General features: G+C 42.4%; 1 protein-coding gene across 3 annotated transcripts in view; it reads left to right on the top strand.

Annotated features, from left to right (window-relative positions):
- ARG2 (arginase 2) overlaps window positions 1–23,651 on the top strand; it is a 42,965-nt gene that overhangs the window by 2,713 nt on the left and 16,601 nt on the right. For 2 of the 3 annotated variants that reach the window (XM_067028302.1, XM_067028301.1), the window contains 2 exons: window positions 13,442–13,606; window positions 14,529–14,601. In XM_067028302.1, coding sequence (XP_066884403.1) covers window positions 13,496–13,606; window positions 14,529–14,601 — 184 coding nt within the window. In that variant the 5' untranslated portion in view covers window positions 13,442–13,495. Of the gene's footprint in view, window positions 1–13,026; window positions 13,306–13,441; window positions 13,607–14,528; window positions 14,602–23,651 lie in introns of those variants that run through there. The other variant, XM_067028300.1, reaches the window with a different exon arrangement.

The raw sequence follows: 23,651 nt of genomic DNA, 5'->3' as shown, positions 1-23,651 counted from the left end.
ATATACAGGATTAATCTGACCTACTTTTGATAAAATGGGTACTTATTTCCACTGTTGAAGTCTTTCTTGGAAGCTGAGTGTCTATGAATAGTAAGAAAAAAAATCTAGCCAAAGAATTCAGTTAACTTTTTATTTTTATGGCTCATGCTGGATTCTTAAAACCCTTCTATAGAGCTTTCTTTTAGTACTTACTTACACTTAATAGATTGAGTGGTTTTTCTAAAAATACTGTCTTATACTGTAGTTTTTATTCTATTTACTTTTTTTTATGATATAGCATTAGTGGTTATTGCTACTGTGTTAACTGAGAGTAGGTCTTCTTAATTTAGGACCACTTACTTGTAAAAGTAAAGGCCCATCTAAGTGAAAAGAAATTCCAAATAAATAGAGTTTTAAAAAGATAAATATTGCCAATTATACTTCAGTTTTTAAAAAGCCAACAAAAAGAACTTACAAAGCTTGTTGCAAGTTTGTGAAACTGATCAAGAAATAATTTACTTTGCATAAAAGAGGTAAATATTACACATTTCATCTTGTTTAGAGTTCTGTTTTGGCTTATCTATGTAGTGTGGATAAACCTCTTTATGTAGCCTTTTTAGTGGTTGCTCTAGGTATTACATTATATATATGAAACTGTTTTTAAAAAAACTCAGCCTTCTCCTGTGTTTCTCCTTTATTCTCACCCTGCTACCACACTTATAACACATCCGACACCAAATGTTGCCGGGGGCTGGGGGCTGCGGGTCGCACACCAAGAACAATTATTCTCTGTGAGACCAGCTCGGTATCCTACAGTTTAACTCAATTCTGACACGGTCTACCTGGAGACAGTGTCAAATCCCACAAGTTAAGGGCTCAGTTCCATGAGACTGCTCCCCTCTTGGCTACAAATCAGAGGTTCCCATGACCTCCTCTCCCTTGGATTCAATTATTTGCTAGAACAGCTCACAAAACTCAGGGAAACACGTTTACCAGCTTATTATCTAACAAAGGATATGATAAATGATACAGATGAATAGCCAGATGAAGAGATATAGAGGGCAAGGTCTGGGAAGGTCCTGAGTGCAGGAGTTTCTGTCCCCGTAGAGTAGGCATGCATCAACCTCCCGGTATGTGGAGGATTCACCAATCTGGACACTCTCCAAACCCCATACTTTTGGAAATTTTATAGAGGCTTCATCATGTAGGCATGATCAATCATTATGTCCATTTCCAGCCACTCTTCCCTCTCTGGAGAATGGGATGGGGGGGTAGGAGGTGAAAATCCCAAGCTTCTAATTATGTCTTGGTCTTTCTGGTGATCAGCCGCTATCCAGGATCCCACCAAGAGTCACCTCATTAGAACAGAAGACACTGCTGTCAATCAGGAAATCCCAAAGTGTTTAGGAACTTAGTGTCAGGAACCAAGTCAAAGACCAAATATTAGAACACAAGATGCTCTTCGTGCTCTTATCACTTAGGAAATTACAAGGATTTTAGGAGCTCTGTGCCAGGAACCAGGGGCAGAGACCAATATATAAATATAAATATATATATATGTATTTTTTTTTCTTCTATTACCTCACAACCACTATCACAGTCTACTGGTATCAACATTTTACCAGTTCAAGTGAAGTGTAGAAAGCATTCCTCCCTCTACTCTTCCATATTTATAATTGTCTTAATATTTCCTCTACATTCATTGAGACCCACATCAGACAGTAGCATAATTTTCACTTCAACCATCAAATGTAACTTAGAAAACTTAAGAGGAGAAAGAACGTCTATTGTGTTTACTCATATTTTTGCTCTTTCCATTGTTCTTCCTTCTTGATGTTCTAAGATTCCTTCTTTTAGCATTTTCTTTTTGCTCAGAGAACTTCCTTTATCCATTCTTTTAAGGTAGGTCAGCTGGTGACAAATTCTCTTAGTTTTCCTTCATCTGAAAATTTCTTGATTTCCCCTTCATTCCTGGAGAATATTTTCACTGGATATACAATTCTGGGTTGACAGTTTTCTTTCAGCACTTGGAAAATTGTGCCGCTTCCTTCCGGCCTCCATGGTTTCTAAAAGGAAATCTCTGTCACGTGAGTTACTTTTCCCCATTCAGTAAGGTATTGTTTCTCCACCACTGCTTTCAAGACTTTTTGTCTTTAGTTTTCAGAAGTTTGACTATGATATATCTTGGCACGAATTTCTTTGGGCTAATCGTATTTTGCGTTTACTCACCTTCTTGCATAAGTAAGTTTATGTCTTGCCAAATCTGAGAAACTTTCAGCCATTATTTCTTCACCCTTTTTTTTTCCAGCCTCACCTTTCTCCTCTCTTTCTGATCAAATGACACAATTATTAGATTTTTTTGTTATAGTCCCAAGGTCTCTAAAGCTCTGTTCATTTTTTTTTCCAGTCTGTTTTCTCTCTGTTGGTCATATTGGGTGACTTCTATCTTCAAGTTCACTGATTCTTTCCTGTGTCTTCCCATTTTGTTGTTGAGCCCATACATTGCATTTTTAATTTTAGTTATTATATTTTTCAGTTCTAAAATTTCCATGTGGTGATTCTTGGTATCTTCTATTCTTTACTGAGACCCAGTTTTTTCACCTGTTTTAAATGAGTTTGTAATTGCTTGTTGAAGCATTTTTATTATGGCTACTTAAAATCCTGGTCAGATAATTCTAACAACTATGTCATCTTGGTATTGGCATCTGTTGATTGTCTGTTGTCTTTCAAGTGGAGATTTTTCTGATGAATGACTTTAGATAGAAACCTGAGCACTTTTAATATTATGAGATTTTGTATCTTATTTAAATCTTCTGTTATAGCAGGTCTCCACTTGAGATGGGCTGGGATCTGGGACCTGGGACCCTTTACTGGAGTGCTCGAACCTGGACAAATTCCCCTCAAGCAACAGAATACAAAGAAACTATAAGGGACTAAAAATAACTGCATGCATGGGCAGTTGGGGCAATTATGAACAATAAGATACAGAAAAAACTCAAACCAACTGCCACTTCTAAGGTTCCAGGAGCAAAAGCTGGGTACTATTTATGATCCCTGCACACAGCACCACCAAGAGTGTGGGCAGACCACCTATTCTACACCTCCTGCCCAACCCACGTACCTGCCCATTCTTACCCCTTTTAAGGACCCAAGCAGCTCCTCTTGAGGAGCGAGCATGGGCACCTGACTCTTGTTTTCACTCCCTCCTGCTGCAGCATGAGCCCCAGTAAAGCCTTGCCTGGAATTCTTGTCTGGTCTCTTCTCAATATCTATTGATTAAAGAGTCCAGCGGCCCAGGTTGGTAACACACTGATGCTGCTCCAGCAGAGGAAAAGGGGCACCACCACATTACTAGGTAGGGGCAGAGTCCAAGTTCCCCACTTGGCCTCCATTGACACCTGGTGGGGAGGCATTCCTTGTAACTTCTGGGTGGCTGTGGAAGTCCAGGCTTCCCACACGTTCTCCACTGACACCACAGGGTGGCACTGGGTGAAGCTATTGCCACTCAGCCTTCTCTGATGTCGCCCCAGCAGCAGGGTGGGGCTCCTCTTTACAGCCTGGTGAAGGTGAAAATCTAGATTACCCACCTTGGCCTTTGTGGAAGGGATGATGATGGGGCTGCAGTGTTTTCTGTAGTGTTTAGCTGGAGTAAAGTAGTTATTGTCTAAAAGATTTCTGTGTTGCTAGGCTGCTCTTTATTTTGTCTTTTGGCTAAAGAGAGCAGGTTTCTGTAACGCATTTCTTCAATTCCCTACAGAGGTTTCTGTAGGCCATCTTCTCTAGCATGCAGTGTGGGACATACGAGGGAAAAAGAAAACCCAGGGAACTCACCACTGTGTCCTTCTAGGGTCCCTAGCCCAGTCAGCCTCCTTCTCTCCATCTTTCAGAGTCTTCTTTTGTTTATTTCATATAAAATGTCCAAGGATTTTAGCTGTGCTTAGTGGGAAGGATAGGGAAAGGTATGTCTAGCCTGTGGACAAAGAATGTCACCTGCCATTTCAGTGAACAGGATGTTGAGGCCATCAAGACATCAGTCACTGGGCTTCCCTGGTGGCGCAGTGGTTAAGAATCCACCTGCCAACGTCGGGGACACAGGTTTGAGCCCTGGTCCAGGAAGATCCCACATGCCATGGAGCAACTAAGCCCGTGAGCCACAACTACTGAGCCTGCATGTCACAACTAATGAAGCCCTCGTGCCTAGAGCCCTTGCTTTGCAACAAGACAAGCCACCGCAATGAGAAGCCCACGCACCACAACAAAGAGTACCCCCCGCTCGCCACAACTAGAGGAAGCCCACGTGCAGCAACGAAGACCCAACGCAGCCAAAAATAAATAAATAAATAATTTTTTTTAAAAAAGACATCAGTCACTGCAGCTATGCCCCCAGTGGTGTACAGAGGGGAATTCAGGATGGAGAAAAAATAGGGTACTGGCCCTAGGTAGTTAAGGTGCATATCAAAGGAATAATTTCATTAAGCCCAGACTCTTGCATCTTCCCATACATAGAAAAGTGCTAAATTCATTAACTTGAGATGCCTGGTTTTTCCTTAATTAGCAGTAATCTTTTTGTGTTCCGACTACTTGGGTTTTTTTGTTTTTGTTTGTTTGTTGCAAAAACTCCTATATATCCTGGCTCCTCCCTTACCTCTTTGGAGCAGTCCCTCAGAGCTTCTGAGAGGCTGTCTCCCAGGCTGAAGTCTTTAGTAAGCCAGCAAATAAAACATAATTCTCAACTTTGGGGTTGTGCATTTTTTTTCAGTAGACAACCCCATCTTTCAGAAGCAGAGTTTTCCTTATCTGTCCATATAAAACAATTTTTTATTGAGGTGTTATCATCCATGCAGTAAAATATAGTCTATGCCTTACTTTTTCATATTCTTAAATGGTGTCTTTTGATGAACATTTAATTTAATTAAATGAATTTAATGAATTAATTTAATTTAATTCATTTAATTGTAATGAAGTCTAAGTTAGCAATATTTTCCTTTATGGTTAGTGCTGTTTTATGTTTTGTTTAAGAAACTTTGCCTGTCTCAGGTTCATGAAAATATTCTATTCCTTCTTTTTTCCTAGAAGCTTTATTGTTTTACCTTTCATATTTATGCCTATGATCCATTTTTAATTACTTTCTGTTTAATATGAGATAAGGGTCAAGGCTCTTTTTTTTCCCCTTCAACATTTGTCAAAAAGAACATCTTTTCTCCACTGATGGCTGTGGTGCCTTTATTGTAAATTAGGTGACTATCTCTGCATCGGTCTGTTTCCAGACATTTATGTTATGTTGTTCTCTTTTGTCTTTCCTCGTGCCAACATCAACCTGTCTTTATAGTAGGTTTTGATTTCTCATAGTGTTAAGTCTTCCAGCTTTGATATTTTACTTCAAGACTGTGTTGGCTGTTCTAGGTTCTTTGTATTTTCACCAGAAATCCTGCTTGGGTTGCATTGAGTCTGTCAATCAATTTAGGGAGAATTGACTTTTTTTTTTTAAACTGAGGTATAGTTGATTTACAATATGTTAAGTTTCAGGTGTACAACTTAGTGATTCACAGTGTTTCAAGATTATACTCCATTTATAGTTATTATAAAGTATTGCCTATATTCCCTGTGCTGTACAACATATCCTTGTAGCTTATTTATTTTTAACATCTTATTTATGTTTTCTTCTAGCCATGACCTGGTATATGTCTCCATTTATTTAGGTCTTCTCTAGTTTCTCTCAGCAATCACATCTTTCATTACACTTATTTCTAGGTATTTGGTGTTTTTTTTGATACTCTTATAAATTATATATATATTTATATATATATATATATTTTTTTTGCGGTACGCGGGCCTCTCACTGTTGTGGCCTCTCCCGTTGCGGAGCTCAGGCTCCGGACGCGCAGGCTCAGCAGCCATGGCTAACGGTCCCAGCCACTCTGCGGCATGTGGGATCTTTCCGGACCGGGGCACGAACCCGTGTACCCTACATCGGCAGGCAGACTCTCAACCACTGTGCCACCAGGGAAGCCCAATAATATATACTTTTAAAATTTTATTACCTGTTCATTTTTAATAAGATATGTTTATTAATTTCCCAACAACGTCAAACTGAAATTTTATGAAGGAAAATACACCCATAATCGTGTCACCTAAACAAATCTTCATTTCCCAAGCATTTGAATCCTTTTGTTTTAATGTTTTTAATTGTTGAAAAGATGATGCAATACAGAAAATTTGTGGGGACTTCCCTGGTGGTCCAGTGGTTAAGAATCTGCCTTCCAATGCAGGGGACGCAGGTTCGATCCCTTGTCGGGAAACTAAGGTCCCATATGCCGTGGGGCAACCAAGTCCGTGTGTCACAACTACTGAGCCTGCATGCTCTCGAACCCATGCGTCAAAACTAGAGAAGCCTGCGTGCCACAACGAAGAGCCCATGTGCCGCAACGAAAGATCCCCCATGCTGCACCGAAGATCCCACGTGCCACAACTAAGATCCAATACAGCCAAATAAATAAATAAATATTTTTTTAAAAAGAAAAAATGTGAATGAGAGAAAAAAATTACACAAATCCTAAAGACCTTTCAGTTTTACATATTACTTTTCCATCATTCTCTTAGTTTCTGCACTTCTAAAAATTATTGTAGTGATAGTATATACACCATTTTGTAATGTTAAAATATAAACTGAGGCATTTTAAAAATGTTAAGAGTTTATTTGAGAAAAAACTCAATTCAAATTGGGCAGCACCAAACCAGAAGTGGGTAAGAGCTCTCATTCCACTGACAGGAGCTAGGGGAAAGACTTTTATAGAGAAAAGGTGGAAGCAAAGCAAGGAAATCATCTGATTAGCTTTAGCATAAGGTTGTAGTATTTGGAATGCCTGATTGTCCATTTGTGATTGGTTGCCCTTAAGTTTAGATTTCTTAACTTTGAGGCATTTATAAGTTTTGGTTTGCTTCTGTGGGCAGCGAAGGTATTAGAATCACCTCAGTGTAATTAATTTAACAATAATTAAAAATTAATGTTTTGGCAGACATTTTCCATATTTCTATAGATTTTATAAATACATTTGAAATAGCTACATCGTGTATATGTATAGCTGATTCACTTTGTTATACAGCAGAAACTAACACACCATTGTAAAGCAATTATACTCCAATAAAGATGTTAAAAAAATTAAAATAAAATAAAATATCTTCATAGTGTTCCAGCCTGTTAATCTACCATAATTTACTTCACATCACCCTCTTGTTTTCCTACCCAGTGAAAATGGCTAGTAACTATTTCATATAAGGAAGAATGACAGTGGAAAAAATAGACAACTAGGGAAGAAAGGAAAAATAGACACGTAGAAATAGAAGGAAACCTACAGAAACAGATATAGCACAGAAAGCAGAGGGTTTTTTTCTTGGAGTCATATCCCCATCTTGTGCCATTTTAGGATAGTAAAGCTTAATGTTTTCAATGTAAATCAACGAACCACCTGGCTTTTTTGTGGGAGGTTTCTCTGCCCTTGAAATATCAAGAGACTTTATATCCTTGTACACTAAAGTTTTTCTTAATGGAATAAACCAAACGTGGGAAAGTTTAGTTAAAATGATGGATCTAGTTTGGCGGACATAGGCTTGAGAAACAGGTTCAGTTAGATCATTATATTCTCAGCTCAGTTTCAAGTGATGGGTAGCAACGACTTCTTTAAGTGATTTTGATGAAGCCACAACTGTGTAGCCTAGGAAATAAGTTACCTTTATGTGAATATGATTCTGAAGATTTAAAATGAAAAGTGAAAGAAGGCTGGTTGAAGAAAGCCTTACCATTCAAAGTGTGGTATGTAGACCAGCAGCATGGGCATCACCTAGGAGCTTGTGAGAAGTGCAGATTCCTGGGTCTCACAGCAGACCTACTGAGCTTAACAAGATTCTCAGGTGATTTGCTCGCACATTAAAGTCTGAGATGCACTGAAAGATCTAACTCTTCCTACTGCATTCTCTACCCTGACTGCATATTAGGGCCACCTGGGGAGGTTTTAAAACTGTTGCCTGGGTCCATCCCTGATAAATAATGGGTGGTAGGGGTGGGAGGATATGGACTTGAGCGTTTCTTAAAAAGGTCCCTAGTTTCTTTTTAACAGCTGCCAGGGTTGAAAGCCGTTGGAAGGAAACCTTTTCCTCTGTCATTTTAGGTTCTAGTGAGTGGGGGCTTGAGAATTAACTGACAATAGATTAACAGGAGAAAAGGAAGTTGCTCAGTGATGAGTAAATAACTCGCTGAATAGCCAGAGTAAAGCTATATACACCAGCTTAACAAAAGGGGGGGGGTTAAGGCTTCATACTTCAAAGTATGGAAAGTTATGTTGGGCTTTTTGGTGCTATTAGGCAGCTGGTTCCATTATTGGTGTTAAAAGTCAGTCATTTCCCAATCAGGAAAATCCCTCAGTGGGGTGGGCTGGTGGGAGTCAATGGCAGCTGTATTTTCAGGAGGCTCTGCTTAAGTTTCTTTTTTTTTTAAAAATGTTCCTTTTATGGCTGATGATCAGATATTATTAGTTTAAAGTAATTTTCATACTACCTTGGTGGGCTATTCATCCTTTCAGAACTATTACTCTAGTACCACCATTCTATTACTCTGTATTATATGTATCAATATTACTCTAGTACCACCGTGCTCCTCCTCACCCAGGCTTAAAATCTCTCCTGTTTCCCTCCCTAATCTGTAGCTAAGTACCATCTATTCCAGTTGCACAGTACTTTTAACATCTGTCCCTCATCTCCCTGACTGCACTAGTTAAATGAAGTTCTCCTCCATACATACTCTCTACCACATTACCTTATTTTTCACACATATTTCATTTATCACGCATATCAGTACCTACAATTCTCTGTCTCAAGGAGAGCTTGGATTCTAACACTGTACCCCCACATCCTAAAACACTATCTGACAAATAGTGGGTGCCCAAATATTTATTGACTCTCTCCCTCCACTTCCATCACTCAAGTTCATGCCTCTTAGCTGAAATCACTATTCTCGCCGTTCCCCAGACACCCTACGGATTCCTCCTGGAAAATCCTTAAGGCTCGGCTTGAACACCAATTCCATGAAATCTTCCCTGTCCCATATAAGAGTGGTAATTCCATCCTCAGAACTTTCAGAGCATAAAGAGACATGACTTCTTTTAAAAGACACGATAAACAAGGTCCTCCTGGATAGCATAGGGAACTGTATTCAATATCTTGTAGTAACCTATAATGGAAAAGAATATGAAAAAGAATACATTTATATAACTGAATCACTTTGCTGTACACCAGAAACTAACACAATATTGTAAATTAATTATACTTCAATTTTAAAAGACACATGTCATTTAATATCTGTTTATTCAATACAAATTTATTGAACACCCCTCATGTAGCAGGCACTGTGTTAAGTGATAGTAAGACACCATTCAGGCTCTCAAACAAGCTGCTCTCCAGGAGAAAGAGATAATCCTCTAAAAAATAGGCAATTATAAATCAGAGGATTAACTGAACCATGGGAGGGTAATTAATACCCTTGATCTGACTTGGTTTTGGATTCTGCTTTTGACGACTTATTCTGTGACCTTGAGCAAATGACTTAGCCTTACCAGGTCTTGGTTACCATATCATAAATGGAGATAATACCAGTGCCTGCCTCACTGCCTTGTGATGAGAATTTAATTAACACTTGCAAAGTGTTGAGCAGGTATCTAGTATATAGTAATCATTCAGTAATGTTAGCAAGTACTATTATGACTAACTCAGTTTTGGAGTGTCTGGAGCGGCTTCTCTGAAGAAGTGACCTCAAAATGAAAACCTGAAGAATGAGAAGAAATTAAGTAAGGGAAGGGAGGGAGGGAGAAGGACGTAAGGTCCCCAATAGAAAGAACAGTAAAGTGCAAAGGGCTCGAATCTCGTTTTCAGTTTGGAACCTGAACAAAGGACAAAGTGCTCTGATGTCTTCAGCAGCCTCAGCCTCTGCTGGCACTAAAAGAGATTTCACACCTAAATTTCATTTGGCCCTTGATGGCAGCCATTGGTCTGCTTTCACTTCTCCATCACTGATCAGGGTCCCAGATAAAAACCCCTCGGTGTTGCTGTGGTGGTGGTAGGGGTAGGGGGAGTGATGAGTATGTGAGGGGCTCAGGCACCTGCCTCCACACAGGGCTGCTGGTTGGGCAGGCAATGAAACCGGCCATTTACTCTTATGCCCCCTCCTCTAGTCCCTTCACTCCCGCCTTTCTACTGAACCCAGGAATCTCCATTGCATGGTAAACAGACTCTTAAGTTTTACCCTCCATAGAACTCATCCTTTGCTTTCCCTACTTTAACCGTATTCTAGTGTTGTTGTGTTAATTCTCTCAGCTCCAGGATGGAAACATGAGAAAGAAGGGACCACATTTTCCCAACTCCCTAATGCAGATTCAGGACCATTAACCCTCTGCCTTTGTGTAAAAACGTCTTCTTCTGAAGTTTATGCTCTTCAACGCTACCCCTGAGACCTGATCCCCCACCTACCAGTCTGACCCAAGTCACCGTGCTTCCTCTACTCTGTACGTTTGGGCTATACAGGCATTCTTATTCTTCCTCTGACCCACAAGCAGGTTTCAGCTTCGGGGTTTTTGATCTTGCTGTTCCCGTAAGCCTGGAAGGCTCTTTTCCTAGAACTTGTTATGGCAGCTCCTTCTCGTCATTCAGGTCTTTGGCTCAAATGTCAGTTTGGAGAGGCCTTTCTTGACACCCCTCTCTAAAACATCACGTCCTGTCCCATCACCCTGCATAATTTTCTCCATAGCATTTACTGCCATCTGAAATTATGTATCTACTTGACTGTTCTCCCCACTAGGATGTAAGTACTGGGAGTGATGAGATATTTATCTGTCTTCATCTTTATCAGCAGCACATAGAACAATGTTTTGCACGTTAAATATTGACAATAAATGAATGAATGATTATCTTAAATTAAGAGGCTCTAAACTTTAGTCGAAAGGTGTGGTCAATGAGCTTAGCCCTTTAGTATGTAAAAGCGGAAGTCCCAAAAGAAATCTTTGGGAATTTCCACTTACCATATCAGAGCCATAGACCAAGGACCATGAGTAAGGGCTTCATAAGAATCTGGAAGGTTTGTTTATTATTTACCAAGCTCCTGCTATGTGCCAAGCACTGTACTCAGGAAAGGGCCAAACGATGAACAGAAAAAGTCATGGTACCTGCCTTTGAGAATTTGCAATTTAGTCCTTTCTGAGTTCCCTTGGACTTGCAGTAAACAGTGGTGTGCTGGAACCGGCTTTTAGCCACCTGCAAAACCCTACTGTTAAATTTTCAGGAATTTTGCAAGTCAGTTGTTAAACACTGCCATCATTAAGAGTCAAATTATAGGGCTTCCCTGGTGGCGCAGTGGTTGAGAGTCCGCCTGCCGATGCAGGGGACGTGGGTTCGTGCCCCGGTCTGGGAAGATCCCACATACCGCGGAGCGGCTGGGCCTGTGAGCCATGGCCGCTGAGCCTGCGCGTCCGGAGCCTGTGCTCCGCAACGGGAGAGGCCACAGCAGTGAGGGGCCCGCGTACCGCAAAAAGAAGTCAAATTATATAAACTTACAGGTAAATTGTTAAAAACAATGATAATATACACTCAAAACTTTATGCCTAATTATTTTACCGTATCTTGCTATTTTTTATGCTCTTGAGGTTATTTATGTTGATTGCATATGTATGGTGGAAACATTATATAGTGAGCACCTTTTCCCAGCTCCATGTTCAGTGACATCACTATGGTAGCTTGAAATGGTAGCTGTGGGGGAGTATTTACCCCAGGGAACTCGCCCAACACCATAATCAGGTCTTATCTACTCACCACCCTCACCCCCAACACACACTCCCAGCAACCTATCAAGGGATAGAGTATGTGTTGGCAGCCACTGAACTAGAGGCAGAATCTCTAGGTTGTCCTATAAAGGAAGAAGAAAACAGAATCAGCTGGTTTGGACCTGAGGAAGGGCCCTAGAACTATGCTATAATAAGAGTACTACAAGTTTTAAAGTAAATTTCTAAAACTTAATTCATTCTTTTATGTAATTTTGGAATATTATCTTTAATAACTTAAAAAATAAATTTATTTATTTTAGTTTTGGCTGCGTTGGATCTTCGTTGCTGCGGGCGGGCTTTCTCTAGTTGCGGTGAGCAGGGGCTTCTCTGCGGTGCGCGGGCTTCTCATTGCGGTGACTTCTCTTGTTGCGGAGCACGGGCTTCAGTAGTTGTGGCACGCGGACTCAGTAGCTGTGGCTCGCAGGTTCTAGAGCACAGGCTCAGTAGTTGTGGCGCATGGGCTTAGTTGCTCTGCAACACGTGAGATCTTCCCGGACCAGGGCTCGAACCCGTGTCTCCTGCATTGGCAGGCAGATTCTTAACCGCTGCGCCACCAGGGAAGCACCTAAAAATTTATTTTTGGTAGGACTAACGTCCAGATTCCTGCAAGACACTAGTCATGGATAAGAACTTGGAATCTAGAGTCACATAGCTGTACTAACTTACAAGCTACCTGACTTTGGAAAAGTAAATTATCTTCTCTGATCCTGGAATCTTGTCTTTAAAATAGTCCCTACTTTATGTTATTGTTAGAGGGCTAAAAGTTCTTAGAACTTTAGTTGGTTATTGTTATTAAAATATTATTATTATTAAAACTTTAAGCAGTTACTTTCAGCTCTTTAGCCTCGCTAAAATTTATAAGTAGTCCAGATATATTGCTATGTGTGGTCTTTAATAACCAGTGCTCCAGTTATTCAGGTAAAGAATTTAAAACTCCTAGAAGGTACTTTGTAAATCCTAACCTTCCCGTCTAAAATAGGTGGGTTACTATTAACATGCCCGGCCGGGAAAGCTCTAATCTAAGTTTGATCTCCTAGCCTTCGACGCCCAAAGGTGGGATAAGCACGTTTCCTGGACCTTGAGCTCTGATACGAAACGGAGCCGAGGGACGCCAGCTTGGTCTCCGCAAGGCACTCACGTGGTGTTGGGCCAATCCCAGCCCAGCCAGCCGTTCCGTAAAATAGGCATCTGGCCGGCGTGCCTGTGTGTGAAGACAGCCACCATCCGCGAGCCTACGTGCGCGTTCGCTTGTTCCGCTGAGTTCGCGAATTTTGCGGGAGCCGACCGCTTCCCGCCAAGGGACACACCTGTCCGTGACCGCACTCTTATTGGCCGGGCCCCGATCTTGGCCCTGTGGCGTCAGCGGCAGGGGCTTGTCCTTGGCCGCAGAGCCTGGGCCAGAGCCGAGTGACATCAGCGAGGGCGTTCCGGGCACTGAGCAGCAGTGGGCGGGGCTTGCCGGAAGGTGTGCCGGGGGCTGGTTGGGGGCGAGGCGGCGGGGCCTGGGTGGGGCGAGGCGGCGGTGACGTCATGGGGCGGTGCGGCGGGGCACGGCTCGCGCGCCGGTAGGTAACCACTGCAGGCTTCGGTGCTCACCCCAGGCGGCGAGCCGCACGTAGCAGCCTCTCGCTCGTCTACGTCCTGCGCTGCCCATCATGTCCCTGAGGAGCAGCCTCTCGCTTCTTCTCCGTACGCAAGCGTGCTCAGTCCCGAAGAAGTCCGTCCACTCCGTGGCTGTCATTGGAGCCCCATTTTCACGGGGACAGGTGAGAAAGAACTGGGACCTGGCACCTCGGTGCAAGATACCCGCCCCCTCAACCCCCAACCCCCTCACCCAAGCCTGAAGAAATCGGAACCGGTGGGAAGAACTGGGAGGCGAGGAGAGGATGGGGAGAAACGAAGAGGGGACGAGGAGGTGGATTCCCGCGATTGGGCACCGGGAGAGCACGTGGGATTTTCCTCGGCAGGAGGGAGGGGATGAGGGCACCCGGTTTGCCACGTGGGCAGGGGGCAGCGGGCTGGTGGGTTTCTTCGGCCTTACCCCCGAGGAGCGAGAAAGTGGTGGATTCCGCTTGGGGTGATGGAGGAGAGGAAAGGAGGGAGAGGATTTCATGGAGGGGCTGGAAGAGGAGAAACCGACCAGAATCCCCGGTGTAAAATTGAGGGAGGAGAGGTTAAAGAGAGGGACCAAGGATTTAAGGCTCCAGGGTCCATTCTCAGAAAGAGAATTAACTGGAAAGGAAATTGGTGCTTGCCTCTCTAGCAGCGGGAAGACGGGAGGGGCTGTTTTGTTCTCTCTTCAATGAAAGAAACCTGCAGTCCTGGAGAGGTCACTGGTGGAGAAGCCGGGCTCGGCCCTGGCCTGCGACACGTACACCCAACAGCCAGATTCTGACTTGGCTCAGCCCCTTCCTCTGTCTTGCCTCCACTTGCCCTTCCCACAACGAGGGGCTTGGAAGGTTGACCTGAATCCAGTGATTATTGTTTCTCCTCCTTCCCTGCAAGTGTTTGAAATGACCAGACCTCAGGTGAAAAGAATAAAAGGAAGGGCTGATGCTGTCACAGGTTTTCAGAGGGATCTGTTGGGAACTAAGTATGGCATTGCAGACTTCTGTATTTTTGTGAGCTAAAGTGGCCTTATTTTCTAGTCATCGTCCCTCATATCTAACTGTGTAATTTATCTTACAGAAAAGAAAAGGAGTGGAATATGGTCCCACTGCTGTAAGAGAAGCTGGCTTGATGAAAAGGCTCTCTGATTTGGGTAAGTGGATGGATTTTAGAAGTCTGAGGGCTGGTAACATGCCAGTTCAGTCTTATTCCCTTATATCCAGGAACTGCACAGCGTCAGCGGTGTATCTGGAAAGCGTTTCCCATCCTCCCTTGGATTCCACATGCAGCTTAAGATCTATGGAGGAGTCTTCAGGCAAAGTCTTCTTGCAATAAAGAGCCTGTGTGGAAGGCAAGGAGGCGGAGTGAGGCAGGGCCTGGAACAAGCTGCCAGTGACTGCAAAGTGGTGCTGAGCATGCTGGCTCTCACTGCCACAGTGCAGTCAACCTTTCCCCAAAATGCTAGCTTTCCTAACTCAGTCGGAGGTGCTTATGATTCATCCGTCTGACCAGTTTCCTCTCTTCAAGTCATTCATTTCCTCCTTCCTCCTTCTATTACTGTAAGCAGAGCCTTAGGTCCGTTTTCTCCAAACTTCCCTGATTATGAAAATCACTTGGTTTACTTGTGAGAAAGAGAGATTCCTAGGCTTCTCAGTGGATGAGTCTGGTTTATTGGCTCTGAGGTAGGACCCAGACACGTGCATTTTCACAAGCACCCCAGGTAATCAAAAGTAACATTGCAGTCTTGTAATCTGTATAGTACTCTAAACGTACAGAACCAGAGGTAAATGCAACCCAAAGATAAATGCCATTTATATAGTAAAGGAAAACCTTTTTAGTAACAGGGTACCAAATTCCAACACCCTTATGGTAGGAAGGTTCTTATATCTAACCCAAATGTTTCTAGCTGCTGTTCAAGGCCATTTCCTCTATTTTATTAGGGCCATTCACATATCTCTTCTGGAGCTATAAAGTGCAAAAGGCATGGCAGTAGGGAACTATAGGTCCTGGATATACTAACACAGAATCTAGGTGAACTACAAATCCCCTACCCGTGCTTGCTTTGAAACCTCCTCTGCTGATCATTGAGCCCATTCCAGGTGTGGGTTATCTCCCTCTAAAACAGGAATAATGAAGTCACTGTGTGTCTTCCATACACCTCTGGTTTACATATGGATGGGGTGTCTTGATTTGAATACTCAAACCTTTCCTGTTAAATAATAAAGAGACCCTACTGAAGGAGGAACTATAATTAATCACTTTAATAATTCACCAAGTTTACCACCAAAGATGAGAGATAAGACTTACACTTAATGTGTCACAGGTTACCTAATGGAAGTTTTGCCCCCTCCCCCCGCTTATAAATGAAGATACTGTCCCTTTAAATCTGCTGTACACATTCTTTTTAAAAGCATAATTTTACACTGAGGGAAAGCAATTTCTGCTAATCACTATTTTTTAATACCTGGTAATTCTGCAGCTCATCTGATAAATTGAGCCTGGCTTTCCTCAAATTGCCTGCTCATTGTTCTATTCTGTCTGAAGAGACTTCTGACTAGATTCAATTGTAGCCTCTTACACAGGGGACATTAATAATATCCAGCTGAGGCTGCTGAATGAGGGGGGAGGGTACATTTATAAGCAGCTTCTCTTATTCATGCTTTGTACACCTCCTTTCCTGCCACAGCTCCTGGTATTTTTCCACTCCAACCTGGGGAAGCCATTCTCCCTAAAATTCCACTCCCGCAAATACTTCCTGTGTAAATCTCCAACCTAAAGTGATGATGAAGCTTCAGAGTATTTGGTCGCCCCTTTAATTTTTTTCAAATAGTTTTAGTTTTACAATTTATATCCTTACCCTATAGCCGATTGGCAGCCTGGTATCACCAGCAGTCTGAAACAGAATCTCATTGCATATTAATAAGATTGTGGCACTCAGCAGATTTCCAGCATGTGGTTTTGGCTAATCTCCAGAAATATGTTGGAGAAAAATACCAGGAGAAGTTTCAGTTGCTCTATTCTGAAACAGCACCAAGTAAGCGGCATGGGTCAAATTTCAAGGGAGAGAAGACCCATGGAAAGGTAGCTCATAAATCCCTTTGTGCCTCGCCTTCTGTTCTGATGTCACAGGCTGCTGGTGTTGCCATGGCATCAGTTATACTTCCTGTTCTCTTGAACGAATATATTTGCCTTTGTCTGGTTTTTTTTTTTTTTTTCCCCCCTTTCGCCGGGCTTAGTAAGGACACTCAATGGTTCATCTCTCAGGTAGCCACTTATTTTAGTATATAAAGAGAGCCTGAGAAAACTGAAGAAGTAATTGCTCTGGCAAGGCTTAGGTGCAATGCCTCTGCTCATTATTCTGGTTAGCTCTTATAGCCACGGTTAATTTGCCCTTTTTGCTTGGGAAGTAGGATGAGTGTTCTGTGTGTAAGATAGTTATATAAACAGTTTCATGTGTCCGTCATTGTAATCATGGTAATCTGACCCAGCTGTGGTACTGAAGCAGTGACAGCCTAAATGAACTGTATTCCCGTGACCAGCCAAGGGTCCTGGAGTTCAGGAAGCCATATGGGAGCTATTCTGGTTCCCCTCAACTAGGCTAGGGACATTTATTCTTCTCCATTTGGTGCTCCATGAGACAGCAGAGCAGGCAACTCTGGTTGAGACCCAAGAATCTGGTCTGCTTCAGTAAGAACCAATAGATAGCCTGAGATAGTTTAAACATAGAGGTATGAGAGCTGTTCGTTTGGAACAGATTGATAGGTGAGGGCCGGGGTCTGTATGTGATTTCAGTGTTTGGTAGAGAACAGCAGCCATCACAAACTTAGTTTTATGATAGTGATGCTTCAGCCTGGCTCCCATCCTACCATCACACTGAAACTACTCTGAGCAAGCTCACTGATTTGTCAGCCTCTATTTTGCTGGACCTCTCTACTGCACAACTGACCACTTTATTCCTGAAATATTCTGTTAGGACACTACTCTCTCCTGAGCCTCCTCTCCATTGCCTGGTCCTTCCTGGACTCCTTTTTGGGATCCTCCTCTTCCCAGCCCTCAAATGCTCATGTCCCCAGTGTTCCACCAGCTTTGTTCTAAGTAGCCTCATCTCACTGTCACAGATGTCTCAAACTCTACAGGTTCAAAACAAAATTCATTATCTTCTCCCTCAAATCTGCTTGTCTTGCTGTCTTCCCATTGTCTGTTTCACACTATCGCTCATTATCTATTTACTCAAGTCAAACTTCAAGACCATCAGAATTCTTTTGTTGTCCCTTTTGTTCCTTACTTCTGATCACAAAGTCTTGTTGACTTCTTTTCCTCCTAAATGATTAGAGTCCTTTCCCGTAATGGCCCTGCTCTAGTTCTGTCCTTCTCACACACAGATCTAATTTTCCAATAATGACATGTCCCATTTTGCCTACCTCAGTTCATTCTTCACTGCCACCAGACTGATCTTTTTAAGACTATTTTTCTCCTTTGCTTAGTCTTTCCATGGCTTTTTTTTTTTTTTTTTTTTTTTTTTGCAGTACGCGGACCTCTCACTGCTGTGGCCTTTCCCGTTGCGGGGCACAGGCTCCGGACGCGCAGGCTCAGCGGCCATGGCTCACGGGCCCAGCCGCTCCGCGGCATGTGGGATCTTCCCGGACCGGGGCACGAACCCGTGTCCCCTGCATCGGCAGGCGGACTCTCAACCACTGCGCCACCAGGGAAGCCCCTTTCCATGGCTTTTTACATGCATCCATGCTTCTCAGTGTTGTCATGCATATACCATCTTTGCTGACTTGCCATATTATTTATTTTGGTGTTTTTCTTTAAATTGGCTTTAAAGCTTTATACTTTTAAAATGTAGCCTGCCCCTATAGTAAACAGTGAAATCTCAGGCTTGTGCTAGATGCATTTTTCTAATACATTTTCATTTTAATAGTTTTACATTTTGGTATTTGACCTTCAACCACTGGTGGTCTGTGTTCCATGCTTAACAACCAGTAAGACAGATCCTCTGTAATTTGACCCTCTTCTACCTCTTTAGACTTCTCTCCATCCACTTGCCACCTCATTTGTGTTGTAACTGGGGTTGTGGGCTCCTGACCTAGGCTCCACCAACAGAAGCACCCACCCTAAACCTTGTCTTGACATTCTGGAAGAACGGGCAATAAAGAATTCATTCTGGGATGGGCAGTTGTGGCGGCCGTTCTACCAGTAGCTTCTGTCCAGTGTCAGTGGGATCAGCCATGCAAGCTGCAGTGCTTCCTTTTCCTAGTAGTGGAGGTGACAGCAGCAGTGGTATCTTCACTGGACCAATCTGCAGTGTGACTTTTGGGGCCATTATTCGTGGCAATGTGACCTTTAAACCACATTTTGGTCCTCTTAAGATGATTCTGGGAATTACCCAAATTGAAAAAAACTGCTTTTCTTTAAATTAGCTAGAAAGGTTTCTGTTGCTTGCAGCTTAAAGATCCTGACTGATAAATCAGTTTATAAATTCCAGTGAGAAATTACCATGTGGATTGGAATATGCAAAGCCCTCTCTCCCCAGGCCCTTGATAATAAATTCTTTTGTTTGCTTTTTTTCCCCTAGTACTTGACACAATCTTCTTGTATGTTAACACAACTCATTAGGTTATGCTTTCTTTGGTCTTTAGTTAATCTAGGAGTATGTTTTACTCCCTTTGGATTTTAGCAACTCCTTGTTCTCTTGGTGTTCTGATTTTTGAACTATCATGTTCCTTAATACAACTTCAGAAATAGCAACCTAAAACCTTTTTTTTTTTTTTTTTTTTTAAATTTTTTGGCCACACCACACGGCATGTGGGATCTTTGTACACTGACCAGGGATCAAACCCGCGCCCCCTACATTGGAAGCGCGGAGTCTTAACCACTGGATCGCCAGGGCAGTCCCAAGCCTAAAGCTTTAATTTAAAACATCTTCAAGTTCTAGGCATGCCTGACTATAGTAAACAGACCTACCTTAATGTGTTACGGTGATTTAATTTCACTTTCAATGTTCTATATCTTAAGCATGGTGGAGGTTACAGGACTACATATATCTGCCAAAACTCATTGCACTTAAAGTGTCAATTAATATAAAGTATGCATTAAAGCTGTTTAAACATTTTCAGGTTTATTTTTTCTTAGCAGCTTTCAGTCACTAAAAACTATAACAAGTTCGTTGTTTGTATATATTCAAAAAATTTGAGCACTACTAAGCTTTAGGTACTAGGAATACAACAGTGAACAAAACAGAAATACCTGTTATCATGGAACTATCATTCTAATGAGGGGTGGTTGGAAGCAGATATAGGTAAAACATACAGTATATCAGATGTGTAATGAGTGCTATAGAATAAATGAAAGCAAGGGATGGGGGGAATAGGGTAAGCATTGCAGATGTAGGTAGGAGGCCTCACTGAGAAGGGGTCATGTGAGCAGACCTTTGGGAGGTAAGGAAAGGAACCATGTGCATATCTGAGAGAAAAGCATTTCAGGAAGAGGGTAAGTGCAGTAAGTAAAGTGCAAAGACCCTGAGATAGAAAAGTGCCTGGAATGTTCAGGGAACAAAAATCTGTTCCTGAGGTTTTGCCAGTGGTTGTCATGTGGGAAGGGGAGGGCCTTTTTACACTCTTATCTCCAGTTTTTCAAGAAAAGCCAGAAATCTTGGTTTTTACAGGAGATTTAAGAAAAATGTGATATTCATAAAATGGAGTATTGAGCCATAAAAAGGAATAAATTGCTAGTTCATGCTACAAAATGGATAAACTTTGAAAGCATTATACTGAGTGAAAGAACGCAGAAGACCACATATTGTATGAATCCATTTATATGAAATGTCCAGAATAGGTAAATCCATATAGAAAGTGATCAGTGGTTCCCAGGGGCTTGGGGGAGAGGGAATGGGGAATGACCGCTAATGGGTACTGGTTTCTTTCCGGAGTGTGATAAAGCTTTTCTGGAATTAGTAATTTGCTAATGCCTTGGCAAAAGCATACATCACTGATGAACCTGAATATAGGCAAATCTATCATAGATGTTATTGGGATTTGGCAAATTTCAATATAACCATATCTTTCCTGCTTAGAAGAAGGCAGCAAAGAATTTAACTTACATCTTATATTTCAAAGTTGTTTGATATCTAACATTTACTATGTTCTAGGCACTGTGCTAGGTTCTTGCTATTATGTGATTTTTTTTAAACAAAGTTTGGGGTTATCTATGCATTTTATTATTTTATTTTTAATATTTGCTTATTTATTTGGTTGTGCCGGGTCTTAGTTGCAGCAGGTGGGCTCCTAAGTTGCGGCTCAAACGCTCCTTAGTTGGGGCTCACTGGCTCCTTAGTTGTGGCATGCGAACTCTTAGTTATGGCATGCATGTGGGACCTAGTTCCCTGACCAGGGATCGAACCCTGGCCCCCTGCACTGGGAGTGTGGAGTTTTATCCACTGCACCACCAGGGAAGTCCCTATTATGTGATTCTTAAGAGCAAATTGGGCTTCCCTGGTGGCGCAGTGGTTGAGAGTCCGCCTGCTGATGCAGGGGACGCGGGTTCGTGCCCCGGTCCGGGAAGATCCCACATGCCGTGGAGCGGCTGGGCCCATGAGCCATGGCTGCTGAGCCTGTGCGTCCGGAGCCTGTGCTCCGCAACGGGAGAGGCCACAGCAGTGAGAGGCCCGCGTACCGCCCCCCCCAAAAAAAGAGCAAATTATGACACCCATTAGGATGACTAGCATCAATAAAACCCCAAAATAACAAGTGTTGGTGACGATATGGAGATATTGGAACCCTTGTGCACTGTTGATGGGAACATAAAATCATACAGGTACTGTGGAAAACAGTATGGAGTTTTCTCAAAGTTAAAAATAGTTAGTAGATGATCTACAAATTCTACTCTGGGCATATATCCAAAAGAATTGAAAAGTAGGGTTTCGAAAATATATCTCTACACCCATATTCACAGCAGCGTTATTCACAATAGCCAAAAGGTGGAAGCAACCCAAGCGTCCACTGATGGATGAATGGATAAGCAAAATGTGGTACAAACATACAATAGAATATCAGCCTTAAAAAGGAAATGACATATGCTATAACATGGTGACCCTTGAGAACATTATGTTAAGGGATATAAGCCAGTTGCAAAAAGACATACTGTATGATTCCACTTATGAGGTACCTAGATTAGTCAAATTCATAGGGACAAAGTAGAATGGTGGTTCAGGGACTGGGGAAAGAGGAATGGAGAGAGATGGTTTAATGGGTAAAGAATTTCAGTTCTGCAAGAAAGTGTTCTGGAGATGGATGGTGGTGATGGTTATGCAACAATGTGAATGTACTCAATACCACCTCATGGTTAAGATGGTTATTTTTATGTGTATTTTACCACAATTTAAAATGAAAAAGGAAACACTTAAAAATAAGTTAGAATAGAATATTCTAAGAACAAGGAAGGTCACTTGAGGTTGTAACTTCTTAGGGACAGTAGGCTTGAAAATTTTTTTCAACTTGTTATTTAGCACATTGTTCTATAAATAAAAGCTGAGAATGGAAAAAAGTAAAGTATGGCCTGAAGGTCATACAGTCAGCAGTAGAAGTAGTTGAGAACCTCATTTCTTACCATATACAACCTAGCCCCTCAATTGGTGCAGTCAGCTGCCTTCTCAGCTCTTACCATGGTTGAAGAAACTGAGTGGCACCATCATAGAGGTAGGGTCTCCAACTTCTCCAGATCCTGTTTCTTATGATGGCTATTTCAACTCTGTACCCATAATCGTCCTGTTTTTCCAACTCAGGTATGAACTCCCTAACTTCTAGCTCCTCTCCCCATCATCCCCCAATGAGTTGTATCGACAAAGATGCTATTACACTGTCCTCAGAGGATAAGGTATCCAGTCCTTCCTGTATTAGGTAGGTACAATTGCACGTGATAAGAGCCCCAAATAAGCAGTTTAAGGAAAATAGTTCACTCTCTAGGAAATAGTCTAGAGAGAAGTCCAGAACTGGTTTGGAGGTCAGCTCCTTGAAGTTCAGTTCCTAGATTCTTATCTTGCTGCACTACCAGCAAGGCCTCTCTCTAATGGTCCCAGATGGCTGTGGCCTCATTTCTGGCAGCAGGATGGGAAAATAAACCAACAAGCGGGCGAAGGGAGAACTTGTGTTTTCCCTTAAGGAAAGTTCCCAGGACTCTGATGCAGGATACCTCTGCTTATCCTTTTGGCTCCAGGGGGTCACATGGCCACAGCTAGTTGGAAGGGAAGACAGTGAATTTAGTCTCTTCTAAGGGGTTGTGACCTAACTAAAATCCTCTATGGAGGAAGGGAAGAGCAGATATTGGACAAGTGGCTGTCAGCCACACCATCTCCCGGTGCTCTAGATCCCATCCCTTCCTGGCTCCTGAGGGTTCTTGTTCCAGCACTTAGCCCTTCTCTTCCTTTGTTTCTCAGCGCCTCTCTACTAACCTGCCCCCTCAGTAAGTGCGTGCAAATCTTGCCCACCTCCCATCCCCCTCTGCTGTATGTAGCCTTCTAGCTCTTGTCCAGTTATTTTGTTTCTCTTCAGAAACAAAATAACTGGCTTCCCCACTGCCTTTTCACAGGTCAACTTGCTATAATCAGGGGTCCTGGGCCATCATTGCAATGAAACTGGTTTTGCTGAGGTCTCTGACCTCCTATTTTTTAATATGGTGGACGCTGCAACATTCACATTCGACACTATTAACCATCCTATTGAAACTGCCACCACTCTCTTCTGATTTTAACTCTTCGGGTTCCTTTGCCAGACCCTCTGCTGCCTACCCCTTACATTTTAGTATTTCTCAGGGTTCTGTCCTTGACCCTCTGCTTTATGCTGTCTCAGTTGGCAATTTGTCCATTTCCACGGCCTTCCTGTTACCTGTATGCTGATGCCTCCAGAGCTTTATCTCCAACATTTATTCCCCCTCCCTCCCAGCTCCAAACCTGTATACCAGTTGGCTTCCATGTATCTTCTTAACTTTTTATTACAGGCGTGTTCAAACATAAGAAAAATAGAGACGGTAACATAATGAATTTGATAGCTATCACCTAGCATCAATTATATCTGGCAAGGTTTCTCACCCCACCTCCATACCTCTTGAAGCAAATCACAGACATCATTTTGTTTCATCTGCAGATATTGCATTATATATCTTCAAAATACAAGGATGCTTTAAATCTTAACTACAATACCATTATCA

Source organism: Kogia breviceps, chromosome 3, assembly GCF_026419965.1.
Source record: "Kogia breviceps isolate mKogBre1 chromosome 3, mKogBre1 haplotype 1, whole genome shotgun sequence".
In the NCBI taxonomy this organism is placed as follows: Eukaryota; Metazoa; Chordata; class Mammalia; order Artiodactyla; family Physeteridae; genus Kogia; species Kogia breviceps.
The sequence above is the reverse complement of the archived record's forward strand: the minus strand, read 5'-3'. Positions and strand labels throughout refer to the sequence as shown.